This window comes from Propithecus coquereli, unplaced genomic scaffold, assembly GCF_000956105.1.
Source record: "Propithecus coquereli isolate 6110/MARCELLA unplaced genomic scaffold, Pcoq_1.0 Scaffold95, whole genome shotgun sequence".
NCBI classification, from domain to species: domain Eukaryota; kingdom Metazoa; phylum Chordata; class Mammalia; order Primates; family Indriidae; genus Propithecus; species Propithecus coquereli.
This window is the reverse complement of record NW_012155840.1, coordinates 6,194,650-6,208,504: the sequence shown is the minus strand read 5'-3', so window position 1 is coordinate 6,208,504 and position 13,855 is coordinate 6,194,650. Positions and strand designations below refer to the sequence as shown.

General features: G+C 41.3%; 1 protein-coding gene across 1 annotated transcript in view; it reads left to right on the top strand.

Moving 5' to 3' along the window:
- The first annotated feature begins 3,669 nt into the window (after positions 1–3,669).
- The window catches only part of SAXO1 (stabilizer of axonemal microtubules 1), a 100,487-nt gene continuing 90,301 nt past the window's right edge, over positions 3,670–13,855 (top strand). Inside the window, exon 1 of the mRNA XM_012665040.1 lies at positions 3,670–3,980. Within this exon, the coding sequence (XP_012520494.1) occupies positions 3,934–3,980 (47 nt within the window). The 5' untranslated portion in view covers positions 3,670–3,933. The remainder of the gene's footprint in view (positions 3,981–13,855) is intronic.

Here is a 13,855-nt window from a genome sequence, read left to right as displayed (position 1 = left end):
TTCAGCACCCATTTGAGCAGGAAAGGCCCAGAAGCTCTTAAGCTGTTGTGTTTTCAAGAGCGCAGCTCTACGGGTGAGAGCAATTCCAACAGGCATCTGCAGCCAAAGTCTAATTTGTAAGTGTTTCTTCGTCTTCTCCTTTCTAAAGGAGTATTTCCAAAGGTATTATTTTTTTCCTTAAATATTTGATAGAATTCAGCAGGTTCCCCCATTTTTGCTTCTTGACACTCATCATTGTTCATAATGATATATTTGTACAAGATTTTGGTTGTCTGTTTCTCTTTCTAGATTAAGTTCCATGAAGGCACTGACCCTTGTCTCCATCATTCAGCACAGTGCCTGGCTCATCAATGTATGGAATTATCCCAGCACTTTGGGAGGCCAACCAAGGCAGGAGGATCACTTGAGGCCAGGAGTTCAAGCCAGCTTGGGTAACATAGCAAGACCCCATCTTTACAAAAGATAAAAAACTTAGCCGGGCATGGCGGCTTGGGCCTACAGGCCCAGCTACTTGGGAGGATGAGGAGGGAGGATTGCTTGAGCCCAGGAGTTTGAAGTTGCAGTGAGCTATGAGTAGGCCACTGCCTTACAGCCTGGGTGACAGAAGGAGGCCTTGTCTCTAAACACAAACAAATAAAAACAAACAAAAATATATGGAATGAGTCATTGAATGGTAGAAGTCTAATTTGTGTGTTATGATGAGCTAGCCTTCTATTGATGCCAATAAAGTTTAGGAATCCTAAATATCTAAGGTTGCTAAAAAGACATGTTTTGCTAAAATGCTTTGCACTCAGAGGAATAACTATTGATTTTTCTTTTATTTCCTTTTTTTTTTTTTTTTGAGACAGAGTCTCACTCTGTTGCCCAGGCTAGCATGCTGTGGTGTCAGCCTAGCTCACAGCAGCCTCAAACTCCTGGGCTCAAGCAATCCTCCTACCTCAGCTTCCCGAGTAGCTGGGACTATAGGCATGTGCCACCATGCCTGGCTAATTTTTTCCATATATTTTTAGTTGTCCAGCTAATTTCTATTTTTTTAGTAGACACAGGGTCTCGCTCTTGCTCAGGCTGGTTTTGAACTCCTGAACTCAAGCTATCCTCCCACCTCAGCTTCCCAGAGTGCTAGGATTACAGGCATGAGCCACCACGCCCAGCCAGATGATTTTTAACAATATTCTACAAAGAGTAGTTTTTCAGATGGGTATACAGTAATGAATTTGGTGTTGGGTGAGTTATAAGGCCACAGAATAAAAATTGTGCAAAACCACAGAATGTCAATTTTACTAAAAAATTTTTGGGGAAAATATTAAATAAAGATGGCCTGTTAAGAAGTAAAAGTAAAACTTTAAGTTAAAGCACTGTTTGCAGTGGTCTCAAAGATATCCAGCTTACCCATTCTTTTTCTTTGTCCTTTTCTTGGGTGGAAAAGTTTGCAAATAAAGACCCAGGTGAGTCTGAATCCCAGATCTAGTACTCACTAGCTGTGTGACCTTGAGTGAGTTTACCTCCCAGCTTCAGTTTTCTCATTTGTAATATAAGCATGATTGATTTATGTCAGTTTTAAGAGGTAGATGAAGAAAACTTATAGGGAAGTACCCAGAAGGGTTTGGTGCATGGCAAGTGACAGTAAATAGTTCATATGGGAGGAAATTTTTATTAACAGGGTTAGGGAGGTATTTAGATGGGTTTGGGTAGAGTTGGCTGGATATAACAAAAGATGGTCAGTAAGTGTAACAAGGAGGGTAGGTTGTCCCTAATGTCTAGCACTAGCTCTTTAGATAGCATTGTTGAGGATATACAAACCATCTTCATCTTTCAAGATCTCTACCCTTTGTTGAGAGCAGAGATGGGGGAAGTAGGGAGTGTCAGGATCGTGGATAATGCAGCTACCCACAGGACAGTTTGAATGGCAGGCATAAGGAACAGACATCCTTCTGTTGGAAGACTGTATAGATAATGTTTAGGCAGCTGTCAAGAGAAAGCTGGTGTCCTCTGTACACCTCTTACAGAGGTAGTTTCTCTCTAAGGGCCACCTGATGTTCCCTGTTAATAGTGATGGATGGTGTGCAGGCTTTGCTTTGGCTTCCAATAGCTCCCACCTCTCTGTCTTGTCCCCTCGGGCTTCCATTCTCCCCTTTAGAGCTCTGACATCCTACCAGGAGGCAAGGAGCAGCTTCATGCTCTAATGTTCTTAAGAATGATCAATAAGCTTTGCTCCTGTTCAAATCTACCTTGTTGACTTTCTAGAGGTGGGTTGGAAAACTTTCTCTCTAAAAAGTCAGAGGCTAAATATTTAAGCTTTTGTGGGCTAAGAGGCAAGATCAGAAATATTTCCACAAATTTTTTGACAAAGTTCAAAACTTTATTTATAGACACTGAAATCTGAATTTTATATAAGTTTCATATGTCATGTAATATTATTCTTTCAATTTTTCCAACCATTTAAAAATGTAAAAACCATTCTTAGCTCACCGGTCATACAAAAACACATGCCAGCTGAATTTGGCCTGCAGGCAATGGTTTGCTGTCTTCTGTTCTAGAGCATAACATGGGGAAAAAAAAACCCAAACAACTCTGAATATTAAGTGTCCTGAAGTCCAAGACTGTCTTACTCATTCACCAAAATCAATGGAGTTAGGAAGTATGGGAAAGAAAACCGAGTATAAAGGTTGGCAATACTTTAAGCTCCCGTTTCCCCTAAGCAGGAAGTCATAATGTTTAATCCAAACCTACCAAAGCAGAGTCTCCTAAACTTGCTTCATGATCAGAATCACCTGGCTTCTTATTAAAACTAGATTCCCAGACTAGAGACTTTTGATGGAGGAGACTTCTGGGCAGGAATCTGCAGTGGCTTTCAGGACCAGGTAAGCTGAAGTCACACTATTCCAGGGGAAGGCTGGTCAGAGAGAGCAAAGGATGCTCAAAAACTGTGGTTCCTAGAGTGTGGTCCCTGGCCCAGCAACATCAACATCGCTGGAGAACTTGCGAGAAATGCAAATTCTCCAACTGTCCCAGACATTTTGAATCAGAAACTCTGGGGTGGAGCTTGGCAAATTGGTTTTCAATCAAGCCAGGTGGTCCCAATGCCCACTAAACCTTGAGAACCACTGCTCTAAGGCATCATGACCAGCACCTGGGGAAGTGATTCAGCACCCATTTGAGCAGGAAAGGCCCAGAAGCTCTTACTTAAGCTGTTGTGTTTTCAAGAGCGCAGCTCTACGGGTGAGAGCAATTCCAACAGGCATCTGCAGCCAAAGTCTTAGCTTTCCACGGGAAGATAGAGAAGGACCCAGTATTCAAGGCCAGCCTTCCTGAAGTAAAAGGCTGCATTTCCAGAAGAAGGGGCAATACAAATCCTAGAGGTAGCAAATGCCACCCAATGTGGTGGCAGCGGAGTTTTCAGCCTTTTTGCACATGTGGCCACGGCGTCTACTGACTTGCCAACCAGGAGCTTTCCAAAGTCCTCCGTCACATGTGCTACCTTTCTCCAAGGGCCGATGGGGAAGGCCACTTGGGCCTGACGGGTCAGGCGCTGGAGCTTCCCGACCTCACAAACGGCCCTTGTGACGTCACTGCAGCCTGAGGCGCGCCCCTGCTGGCCCAGGCGGCATCACAGAGGCTCGGCAGGACGGCCGCGGCTTCCCTTCCCGGGGCCTGGCCGGCCGCTCCAGGTGCAGAGGCCGGGGCGGTGGCGTGCAGGGGAGGTCGCCGGGGCTGGCGCGCCATCCAGCTCCGTGCTGCTCCCTTGCGCAAGGCCAGCTCCAGAAAAGGAACAGCCCTCAGGACTTGGCAAAAAGGGCCACTTAAGTTTTCTTCCCGGTAAATATTCAGAACATCTGCTAAGGCCCTCGAGACTTGGCGCACCCCAGTCAAGAGTTGGGGTCAAGGAGGCGGCTGCTGTGAGGACCGCTCTGAGGGGGACGCCAGGGCCTCGGGATGGCCCCTATGAAGAGGAAGTGCATCTGCGAGCTGTGCTCCTGCGGGTAAGGTGGCCGCGTCCAGGGCGAGGCTGGAGGAGCCTGGGTTTTCAGTCCCCTGAGCAAGCGAGGCGCTTTCCCTGGAAGCTGGGCAGAGGCGTCACCCTGCTCTTAATCGGGGCAGCATCTCGTGGATTGATTCGCGCACTCGTCACCTTTATTAGGCCGCAGGCAGTATTGTCAGCTAGCAGTTTCCCCGACCTGAGTCAGTCCAGGTGAATGTGGCTGTTTTCAGGCCTTTTTCTGTGTTTCTTCACTTTAGAGCTGCAGGAAAGTTGAAAGTGCACACAGCTTTGCACAACTCGTATGCCCTTTTTTGCAGCCCGGGAAGTGTCAGGCAAGGATAGAGAACACCTGGCCACGCTGGGACCAGTCTTGCTGCTTTAGTGGTGGTACTTTAGGAAAGAGATGGGATGCGGAAGAGAATTCCTTTAATGTAGCTGAATTTCTCAGAGAAGTATGAGGTATTTGTAAAACTTGTTTCTGCATTGTGTGGAGTTGAGCAAGAATAATGAAAGTGAATTACTTTTGCAATGTCTCGGCCTGGTCCCTCCAGATCTCTCCTCCACCTTTAAACATCATGCCCAGGAGAACTGAGGCAAACGCAGGTGGTCCCAGGGAGAGGTGGTGGGCTTTGGTGAGAGTTGTGCAGTTGACTAGTCTCCTGTATCTCACACAGTGTCTGAGCTGCTCCTCCTACCTGCATCCCAGGACAACTGCTGGGCTGCGGCAGGGACAGCAGAGGAGCAACAGACAAGAGCGTGTGCCGGGTCAGCCCTCCTGGCCGTCACTAATTGTGGGATCTTTGGTAGGTAACTGAACTCCAGGTCATAGTTTCCGCATCTGTATCAGCGTGGTACCTAACTTACAGGACAATAGTGGGGACTAAATGAGATGACGTGTGTGACTCCTGGTACATGGATTGTGCTTAATACATGTTAGTGTCCTGAAATCTGCAAAAAAGGCTCGCCAATGCCAATACGTTACATGAATATATGAAAAATGGTATCAATAGTGGGGAGAACTAAAGGGCACTCTATAAACAGGGTTAGAAACCTTACATATCTCTGACGTCAGAGAGTGGTTCTCAATCCTGGCTGCTCTCTAGAATTATGTGGGGAGCTTGAAAACTAATTTTCATTGTTGAGGCTTAAATCAATAATCTCTGAGGGGCACTAGCAGTCTTCAGGTGATTCTAACCATTTGCCAGGACTGGGAACCACTGAACTAGATCACATACAAGCATGGGTCTTGCTTTAAGCTTTGTTAGGTGGGACCAGAGCAGTGTGTAGTCTAGGACTAATTTTCCACATTACTGAGGCAAAACCCTTTTTTCTAAGGCTTACCTTCTACTGGGGTGCTCTACATCACCCTCCTGCATCCTCCTTCACTGCTCTAGGCTTTGGGATTGACATAGTCTCCATCTTTACATAGCACACCATCTAGGTAGGAAGACAGGAATACTGTACTCATTTAAGGAGTACAAAGTGTATACAATGAGAAGTCTCCCTCCTGTCCCTGTAATAGGGGTATGACTTATCTGGATATCTGGACGTTCCTTCTCTGACTCTCTTCACCCCCCGACTCCTTCCTTTTTTTTTAAAATAGAAACAAGGTCTCACTCTCTTGCCCAGGCTGGAGTGCTGTGGCATCATCATAGATCACTGGAATCTCAAACACCTGGGTTCAAGCAGTCCTCCTGCCTCAGCCTCCCAAAGTGCTGTGATTACAGGTGTGAGCCACTGTGCCCAGCCTCTGTTTCCCCTTTTATCTCTGCAAAGGGGTCACTTCCCATTGGATGTGGAGTCCATTCTTGTGTCTTCTTTCCTTCTCTATTCCTACTGTATTTGCCACCTCACATTATTGTCATCGTCAATAAATAATCTCTGGTTTGACACACTGATTTCCAGTTTCATTTCCTGCTTCTCAAAATGCTTGGCGATCCACCAGGCTGTCTCATTATCCTGAACTTCTACAACCTTCAAACATTCACACTTCCCCTTCCTCCCAGTATCTGCCCCATTAATGGCGCTGGCAATGGTAAACCAATTTTACCCTGGTTTAAACTTTTGAATCATTCCTACTCTCTCCCATCCCCAACTTTTAATCGTTTCAAAGGTCTGGGTCCCTCCTCCATTGCAATCTTTCCTTAATTGGTGTCTTCCCTTTCATTCCCATTGTTCCTTCCCTGGTTCTCTCATTTTTGTGTTTGGAAACTGGTCCTATTGTGCCTTCCTAGTTTTCTCTCCTGTGATTCCCTTATATGCAACGACTCCTTGAATTGGATCAGGTTTCTTGGCATCCCCTGAGCGGACCTTCTGATCGCGCCTCTCTGTTCCTTCCCCTTGCCCTTCCTTTTCTCTGAAATGCCTGTCCCCTCTCCTCCTGCTGCTTGACCCCTGAGGCCCTGTTTCAGTCGCATGTCTCCTATTGGCCTTGTAGCTCCTCGTCAAAGAGGGAGCCCAGTCCCTGTGTCCTCCTCTAGTTATGTGTCTGCATGTGCTTTATATTCCTTATTGATCATATACTCTGGGAAAGTGGAACCCGTGTTTTCTATTTGTGTGTGCGCTATATAATACCAATGCAGTATTCTCCATACAGCAGTCAAACATGTATTTTTGAATGAATGGATGGATTTTTTTTTGTTAAGGTGATAATAAATTAGAATAAATCAGGCATGGGAGATCTAGAGCTGTGCTGTCTAGTACTGTAGCACCTGTGGCAATTTCATTTTAAATGAATTACAATTAAATAAAATCTCTGTTCCTGAGTTCCCTGGCCACATTTCAAGTGTTCAGTAGCCACGTGAGTCTGGTGGCTACCACACTGGGCCACACAGATATGGAACCCTTCTTCTATCATTGCAGAAGGTTCTGTTGGGCGATACTGATCTTGAGTCTCATTATTTGGAAGTCTTCATCTCCCCCACCACCTCCACCCCAATTAAATCTGCTCAGGGCTGGCTGGCATGGAATGAGGAATTTTATAGGTGTTCTCTAAGCTCTAGAGGTCTATGAATTTTGACTTTTCCAGTCTGAGGTTATGGGAAAACATGATGAGAAATCTGGAGGACAAGCATGTGTGAAGAATAACTCACTACCCTTTGGTGTGAGAGGGAAGAATCAGGTTTCTGAGTGAGTCACTTGATGTCTCTGGGCTTCAGTGCCCCCATTTTTTTTAATCCGGAGATTTATGGAGACCCCCGCGTCTGCTAGGGTGGGAGGGAAGCCCGCATTTATCCCCTAAGCCCCTCTTTATCTTCCTCCTAAGGATTTTTTTTTTTTAAGCAAAGAGCTCTTTAATGTTCTTTCAGCTTTAACTTTTGAGGACGTTATGCTTGTTAGTGAGAAGGCTCTGGGGATGTTCAGAGGGCTGGATGAGAAGGCTTCCATGTGCCAGAGCAGCTGTCTGGGGAAAAGCCACCAATGGGCGACTCTCTTGGAGCAAGTTCTTACATTTGGCCACAAGATGGCAGACTTTCCCTGAGCAATTCTCACTGCTGGTTAAACCAGATCAGCCTAAATGGAAAAGAAAATTTTTGGAGTTCTGGGTTTTCCTTGAGTTTTATTTTTCTTATAGATTTGCCTTAAGTTTTTAAAAATGAACAATTAGAGTGTAGGGCCCAGCAGAGCTCAGATAGGAGTGGTATACCTTGAGGAGTAGATCACAGATTACAAAGTGAGTGTTTCAAGTATCCAAATTCAAAGATTCCAACCACTCATAAAACTTTTTAATGATCTTTGCTGTTTTTTTAAAAAAGACATTTTACTACATCAAGCTCAAGGCTCTCCCTCCACAACTACACTCTACTCCTCTCCTTGACAATCAAAATCTTGCAACTGGAATTATTACCATAAAGTGTTATAATATTCTCTTTTTAATATAATCAACATCAAATAAGCAAAAATATTCATGGCTTGTAGAAATATGGTAACGTCAGCAGGTTTTTTTTTGTTGTTTTAACCAAGGTACTACTTAATTATCTTCAGAGCTACATGCTGGGGGTCGGGGGTTTGAGTGGAATGACCCTACGTTTGTAAAGAATGTTTCCAATTACATCTGAATATCTACAGCATTTCCTGTTATTGAAAAAAATGCCACCCTTCACAGTTTTATAGTATTATACCCCCTTACATTGCTTACAGTGTTTTGAAAATTTAAAAAGTATTTTCTCATACATTATTATCTTACTGGGGGTCCCTCAACTTGGGAAGCACTGCTTAGTTTGGAAATTTGATTCCTTGATTTTAGCCTCTTTTTTTCCCTGGGGATGTTTTTGGTCTATTGAGCCATTCTTTCCCAAATTACTAAATTTGAAACTGCTGATTAACTGTGTTAATCAGCTTTTTAAAGCTGAAGGGGATCTTAGTGGTCTCCAGCTCTTCTGTGTTACAGATAAGGAAATTTGAAGCATTGAGATGGATTTTAATATATAGGAACACATTTTGTTAAGCTTTAGGCACAATTTAGGTCGATTGATTAAACTTTATTCATCTCCTACTGGATGTCAGACACTGCTAGGTGTTACAATTTACAGTCTGGTATATTTTCAAGTCACACTGGGCCATCTTTTTTATTGATACATAATGATTGTCCGTATTTCTGGGGTCCAAGTGACATTTTGATACATGTATACATTGTGTAATGATCAAATCAGAGTAGTTAGCATATCTATCACCTCACACATTTATAATTTCTTTGTATTGGGAACATTCCAAATATTCTAGCTATTTTGAAATATGCAATAAATTATTACCTATAATCACTCTAGTGTGCTATCAAACACTAGAAATTATTCCTTCTGTTTTTTTTTTGTAACCATTAACCAACTTCATTTCCGTCTCCCCGGCCCCCAACACCGGGCCATTTTTGACTATAGATTACAATAGAAAGGCTCTTGTCCAATTGAGAAATATTATCTGATGTAAAAAAATAAGTGTCATTCTAAAAGCCTTTTAGTCAAGTAATATAAATAGCAAATCTCCCTCCTGAGATTAAAATGTAGTAACACTGCTTTTTCTAAAATTCTTGTAAAAAAATTGTTAATGAAGGGATTGATATAGCTTGCTTTTATATCTGATTATTTTATGGTTTACAGTGCACCATTTAAAAGATTTTGTGCAATCTTGCAGGAAATTCCAGGACTGGGTAATGTATCATGAAATATTTATGAAGCATTGGTAGTATGTGCAGCATTTCATAAAAAAGGTAGTCCCAGAGAGGACTCACAAATTGCTGAAAAGGATGTGGATTTGGCCCTTTCACAGAGCTTGGGGAGGAAGGTGATCTTGGGGGCAGCCATGTATCTGCAACTTAAATCAGTTATGTTAACCAGGGAGGAACTTGTTATTTTAATTTTGGAAAATATTTTCTTCACATTGATGGAAATTTCCTTAACCTTAGATTTTATTTTCTTAGAGTCTCTGTTACAAATTAAGAGGAAGAAAAAAAAATCGAGGACTTGGTTTGATATTACATGTTTTAAGAAGAATTCTTGTTTTTAATTTAAATAAAATTGACTTCATAAATTCTGATTAAGAAAAAAAAAAAGACAAAGAACAGCCTTGAGCACATACTTGCTGGTGACTTTTTATCTTCAGCAGAATCCAGATATAGATGCCAAGGAAAAAAACTCACTTTAAGATTGAATTTTTTAATTGTAGATTTTATGTACTTTTCAGGTTAAGCTATGTTATATGTTTTTTAAAATTATTGCCTTTTTGATATCAGAATTAATGTATAATTGTTCATATATACCCTTCATCTTATAAAATGAGTATGTCAGTGTGTATGTCAAATTTCAGATATTATAAAATTACAGAGTATAACTTCCTATTAATTCAAATTACAGCAGTCAGAATGATCTATTCAACCTGATAGTCTGCAAATGGATCAGTTCAGAGTACTCTTGTTCTAATTCCATTCTGTAGTGGGCAGTTTTAAACACCATTCCTTCCATCAATAGTAAAATATTTGTGGCCTTCGGGTGATTTATAGTTTATTTGGGAAGATGGCGTGTCTCGTGGGGGAGAAATAGCTAACCTCCAAATGAATGAGACCAATAAAATAAGTGATGTAGGATTTCAGAGGTGGGAGAGGTCACTTTGGGATGGGGTTAGCTGGGAAGGTTTTAGGAAGGGGAAGTGGCTGCTTGGGGTGATTAGGAAAGTGAAGCTGGAGTCAAGACTGCCTGGCTTCAAACCCTTGCTCTGCTGCTTTTTAAGTGTGAGCTTGTGCAAATCATTTAATCTTTCTGTGAAATAGGAATAACAACAATACCTTATTCTTAGGGTGGGTGTGAGGATTAGGTGGGAGAGGAGCACAGGCCCTGAAGGAAGAGGGTATGTTGGGGTGGGGTGGGGCTGCTGCAGCTGCAGGGACATAGTGGCGAGAGAGACGTGGAAGACATCACATCCTCCTGAGCGCTCGAGCCTGGAGCGGGAGATCTTGCCAGAAGCTCAATGGAGGCAAATTGCAGAGGGGCCCTTAAATGCTTCAGAATGTGAACTTGGCAGCAAGAGCCATGGATGGATTTTCAGCAGGGGAATAACATAGATAAAACAGTCTTCTTCCTAGAAGAAGTCCTCAAAAGAGCAGCATTTCTTTTCTTTTGTTTCTTCTTTTGAAATAAATACTACTGAATTAGGCCAACTTTAAATCCATTATTCTTTTAGACCTTGTGAGTGGATTTGTAGTTTTCTAATTTTTCCTTAAAGGTATTTTATCTCCATGCCATTCTTGTCATTTTTCTTACTTTCTTACTTTATTCAACACATAACTGAGTGATGATTTACTGTGAGAGGCAGCAGAGTCAGCGGTTGTGAGCACAGATTCTGGAGCGAGACCACCTGGGTACAAAGCCCAGTCTTTCGCCTCCTCAGCTGTGCTATGTTGAACTATTTTACAGCAAAGTCTTTACTTCTGTGTACCTCAGTGTCCTCACGTGTAAGCTGGTGATAACAAGAGCCTACTACCTCAAAGAGTTGTTGTGAGGGCTGAATCAGTATTAAGCCAGCAGACAGAACAGTGCCTGGCGTGCACAGTAAGGCACAGGTGAGTGTTACTAATAAAGGAGCCAGCCTGTGTTCTAGGCAACGACGCCTGCGGAAGGTGAGCAAGGTCTCTGCTCTCATGGAGAGCTTGCACTCTAGGGAAGAGTTAAGTTGGTTTGTTAACTGGCAGGTAATGAAAAATGCCCTGTAGAGAATTATTAAATCAGGGAATATTCTCTAGTGCTTGAGGGGCTTGATTAATTTTGGAGGATAGGGATGGTTGGCAAGATTTAATCTGCTCTTTATATGTCGTGAGACTGTTTGCCCTCTCTGGGACACCTACACTCGAGTCCAGTGATTTTTATACTTCACAAGTTCAGACATTAACAAACATTAAGGTTAAGTTTCTATTTAGAGTCTTCCAAGTTTTACAAATAAAGACTGTGAAGATTAAAGACATCCTCACTGCATAGCATACCCTACCATTCTGATTTATCATCTTTACTGGCTTGTTCGGAATAACTTTGAGGTGTCTATGATTGTTTCTCTAAAAGAAAAGAGCAGTGTTTCTAAATGGCTGTCAGGTTAATCACTTAGTCAAATATATCCATATATTTTGAATGTCCAGGATATCAGAAAACCCCTCATTCTAATGTTAACGAATTGAGTTTGTAATGTAACGCATCAGTTAAGTTTCTACCTGCACTGGTCAATTGCCTCATTTTAGAAACATCATCCTTTATATTATAATTATTCTTAAAAAATCATAATCTTTCCTTATAACTATCCATTTTCTCTTTCAAGTATGATGCATTTCAACTCTGTTTTCCAAGAAAATCCACATAACATCTGAGAATAAGAGCTCAAAATTATTCTTAAAAAATCATAATCTTTCCTCATAACTATCCATTTTCTCTTTCAAGTATGATGCATTTCAACTCTGTTTTCCAAGAAAATCCACATAACATCTGAGAATAAGAGCTCAAAATGAAAAGCAAAGAGTCAGTTGAATATCTCCTCCTTTTGTCCCGCTTAAAGTGTGAGGACATTGGTAATGTTAGGGAAGAACTGGCCACAGTGAGTTGGAATGTTTGAATTCCAGTCCTGGGTTTAATTACTTATAAGCTTTGTGAACTTGTTCAGGTTCTTTAATATCTCTGGATTTTTTATTTATTTTTAATTTCAAAATATTACATGATGTTTGGTTTTCTATTCCTGAGATACTTCACTTAGGATAATGGTCTCCAGTTCTATCCAAGCTGCTACAAAAGACATTTCTTTTTATGACTGAGTAGTACTCCATGGTGTGTGTATATATATTTTATGTGTGTGTGTATATATATCTCCCACATTTTGTTAATCCACTCATGAATTGATGGGCACTTAGGCTGATTCCACATCTTTGCAATTATGAATTGTCCTGTGATAAACATTCATGTGCAGGGGGCTTTTTGATAAAAATGAGTTCATTTCCTTTGGGTAGACACCCAGCAGTGGGATTGCTGGGTCAAATGGTAGGTGTACATTTATTTCTCTGAGGAATCTGTATACTGTTTTCCATAGAGGCTATACTAATTTGCATTCCCACCAACAGTGTATAAGCAGTCCTTTCTCTATGCATCCACGCCAGCATCTCCTGTTTTTGGACTTTTTAATAAGAGCCATTCTGACAAGGGTAAAGTGATATCTCACTGTGGTTTTAATTTGCACTTCCCTGATGATTAGTGATGTTGAGCATTTTTTCATATTTTTGTTGGCCATTTGTCTATCTTTTGAAAAACTTCTGTTCATGTCTTTTGTCCACTTTTTAATGGAGTGGTTTGTTTTTTGTTTCTTGCTGATTTGAGTTCTTTGTAGATTCTGGATATCAGCCCTTTGTCAGATGTATAGTTTGCAAATATTTTTCTCCATTCTGTAGCTGTCTATTTACTCTGTTGATTATTTCCTTGGCTGTGCAGAAACTTTTTAATTTAATCACATCGCATTTATTTATTTTTGTTGCTCTAATTGCCTTTGGGTCTTAGCCATAAATTCTTTGACTAGGCTGATGTCAGAAGAGTTTTTTATGGTTTCATGCCTTCATAATTTAAGTCTTTTATCCATCTTGAATTAATTTTTTATATGGTGAAAGATACTGGTCATGTTTTATTCTTCTGCATGTGACTATCCAGTTTTTCCAACACTGTTTATTGATTGAATAGGGCTTTCTTTCTCCAGTGTATGTTGTTGTCTGCTTTGTCAAAGATCAGTTGGTTGTAGGTAGATGGTTTTATATGCGGGTTCTCTGTTCTGTTTTATTGGTTTATGTGTCTACTTTTATACCAGTACCATGTTGTTTTGGTTACTATAGCCTTGTAGTGTAATTTGAAGTCTGGTAATAAATGAGCCACCATGCCTGGCCTGGTATTTTATATTTCTGTGTTATTAGTTGTAATGTCTCCTTTTTCATTTCTGATTGATGTTATTTGAGTCCTTTCTTGTCTATTTCTCATTAGTCTAGCTAGCAGTGTATTGATCGTGTTTATCTTTTCAAAGAACCAACTTTTTGTTTCATTTATCCTTTGTATTGTTTCTTTGGTTTCTGTTTCATTTAGTTCTGCTCTGAGCTTTGTTATTTCTTTTCTTCTGCTGGCTATGGGTTTGGTTTCTTCTTTTTCTGGTTCCTTGAGATGTGACATTAGGATGTTAATTTGTGATCTTTCTATTTGATGTAGGCATGTTAAGACTATGAACTTGCCCCTTAGGGCTGCTTTTGCTATATCACATAGATTTTGAAAGATTGCATCCCCTTTGTCATTTACTTTGAGAAATCTTTTGATTTCCATCTTAATTTTATCAATAAACCAAGGATCATTTAGCAGGTGGTTTAATTTCCATGACTTTGTGTAG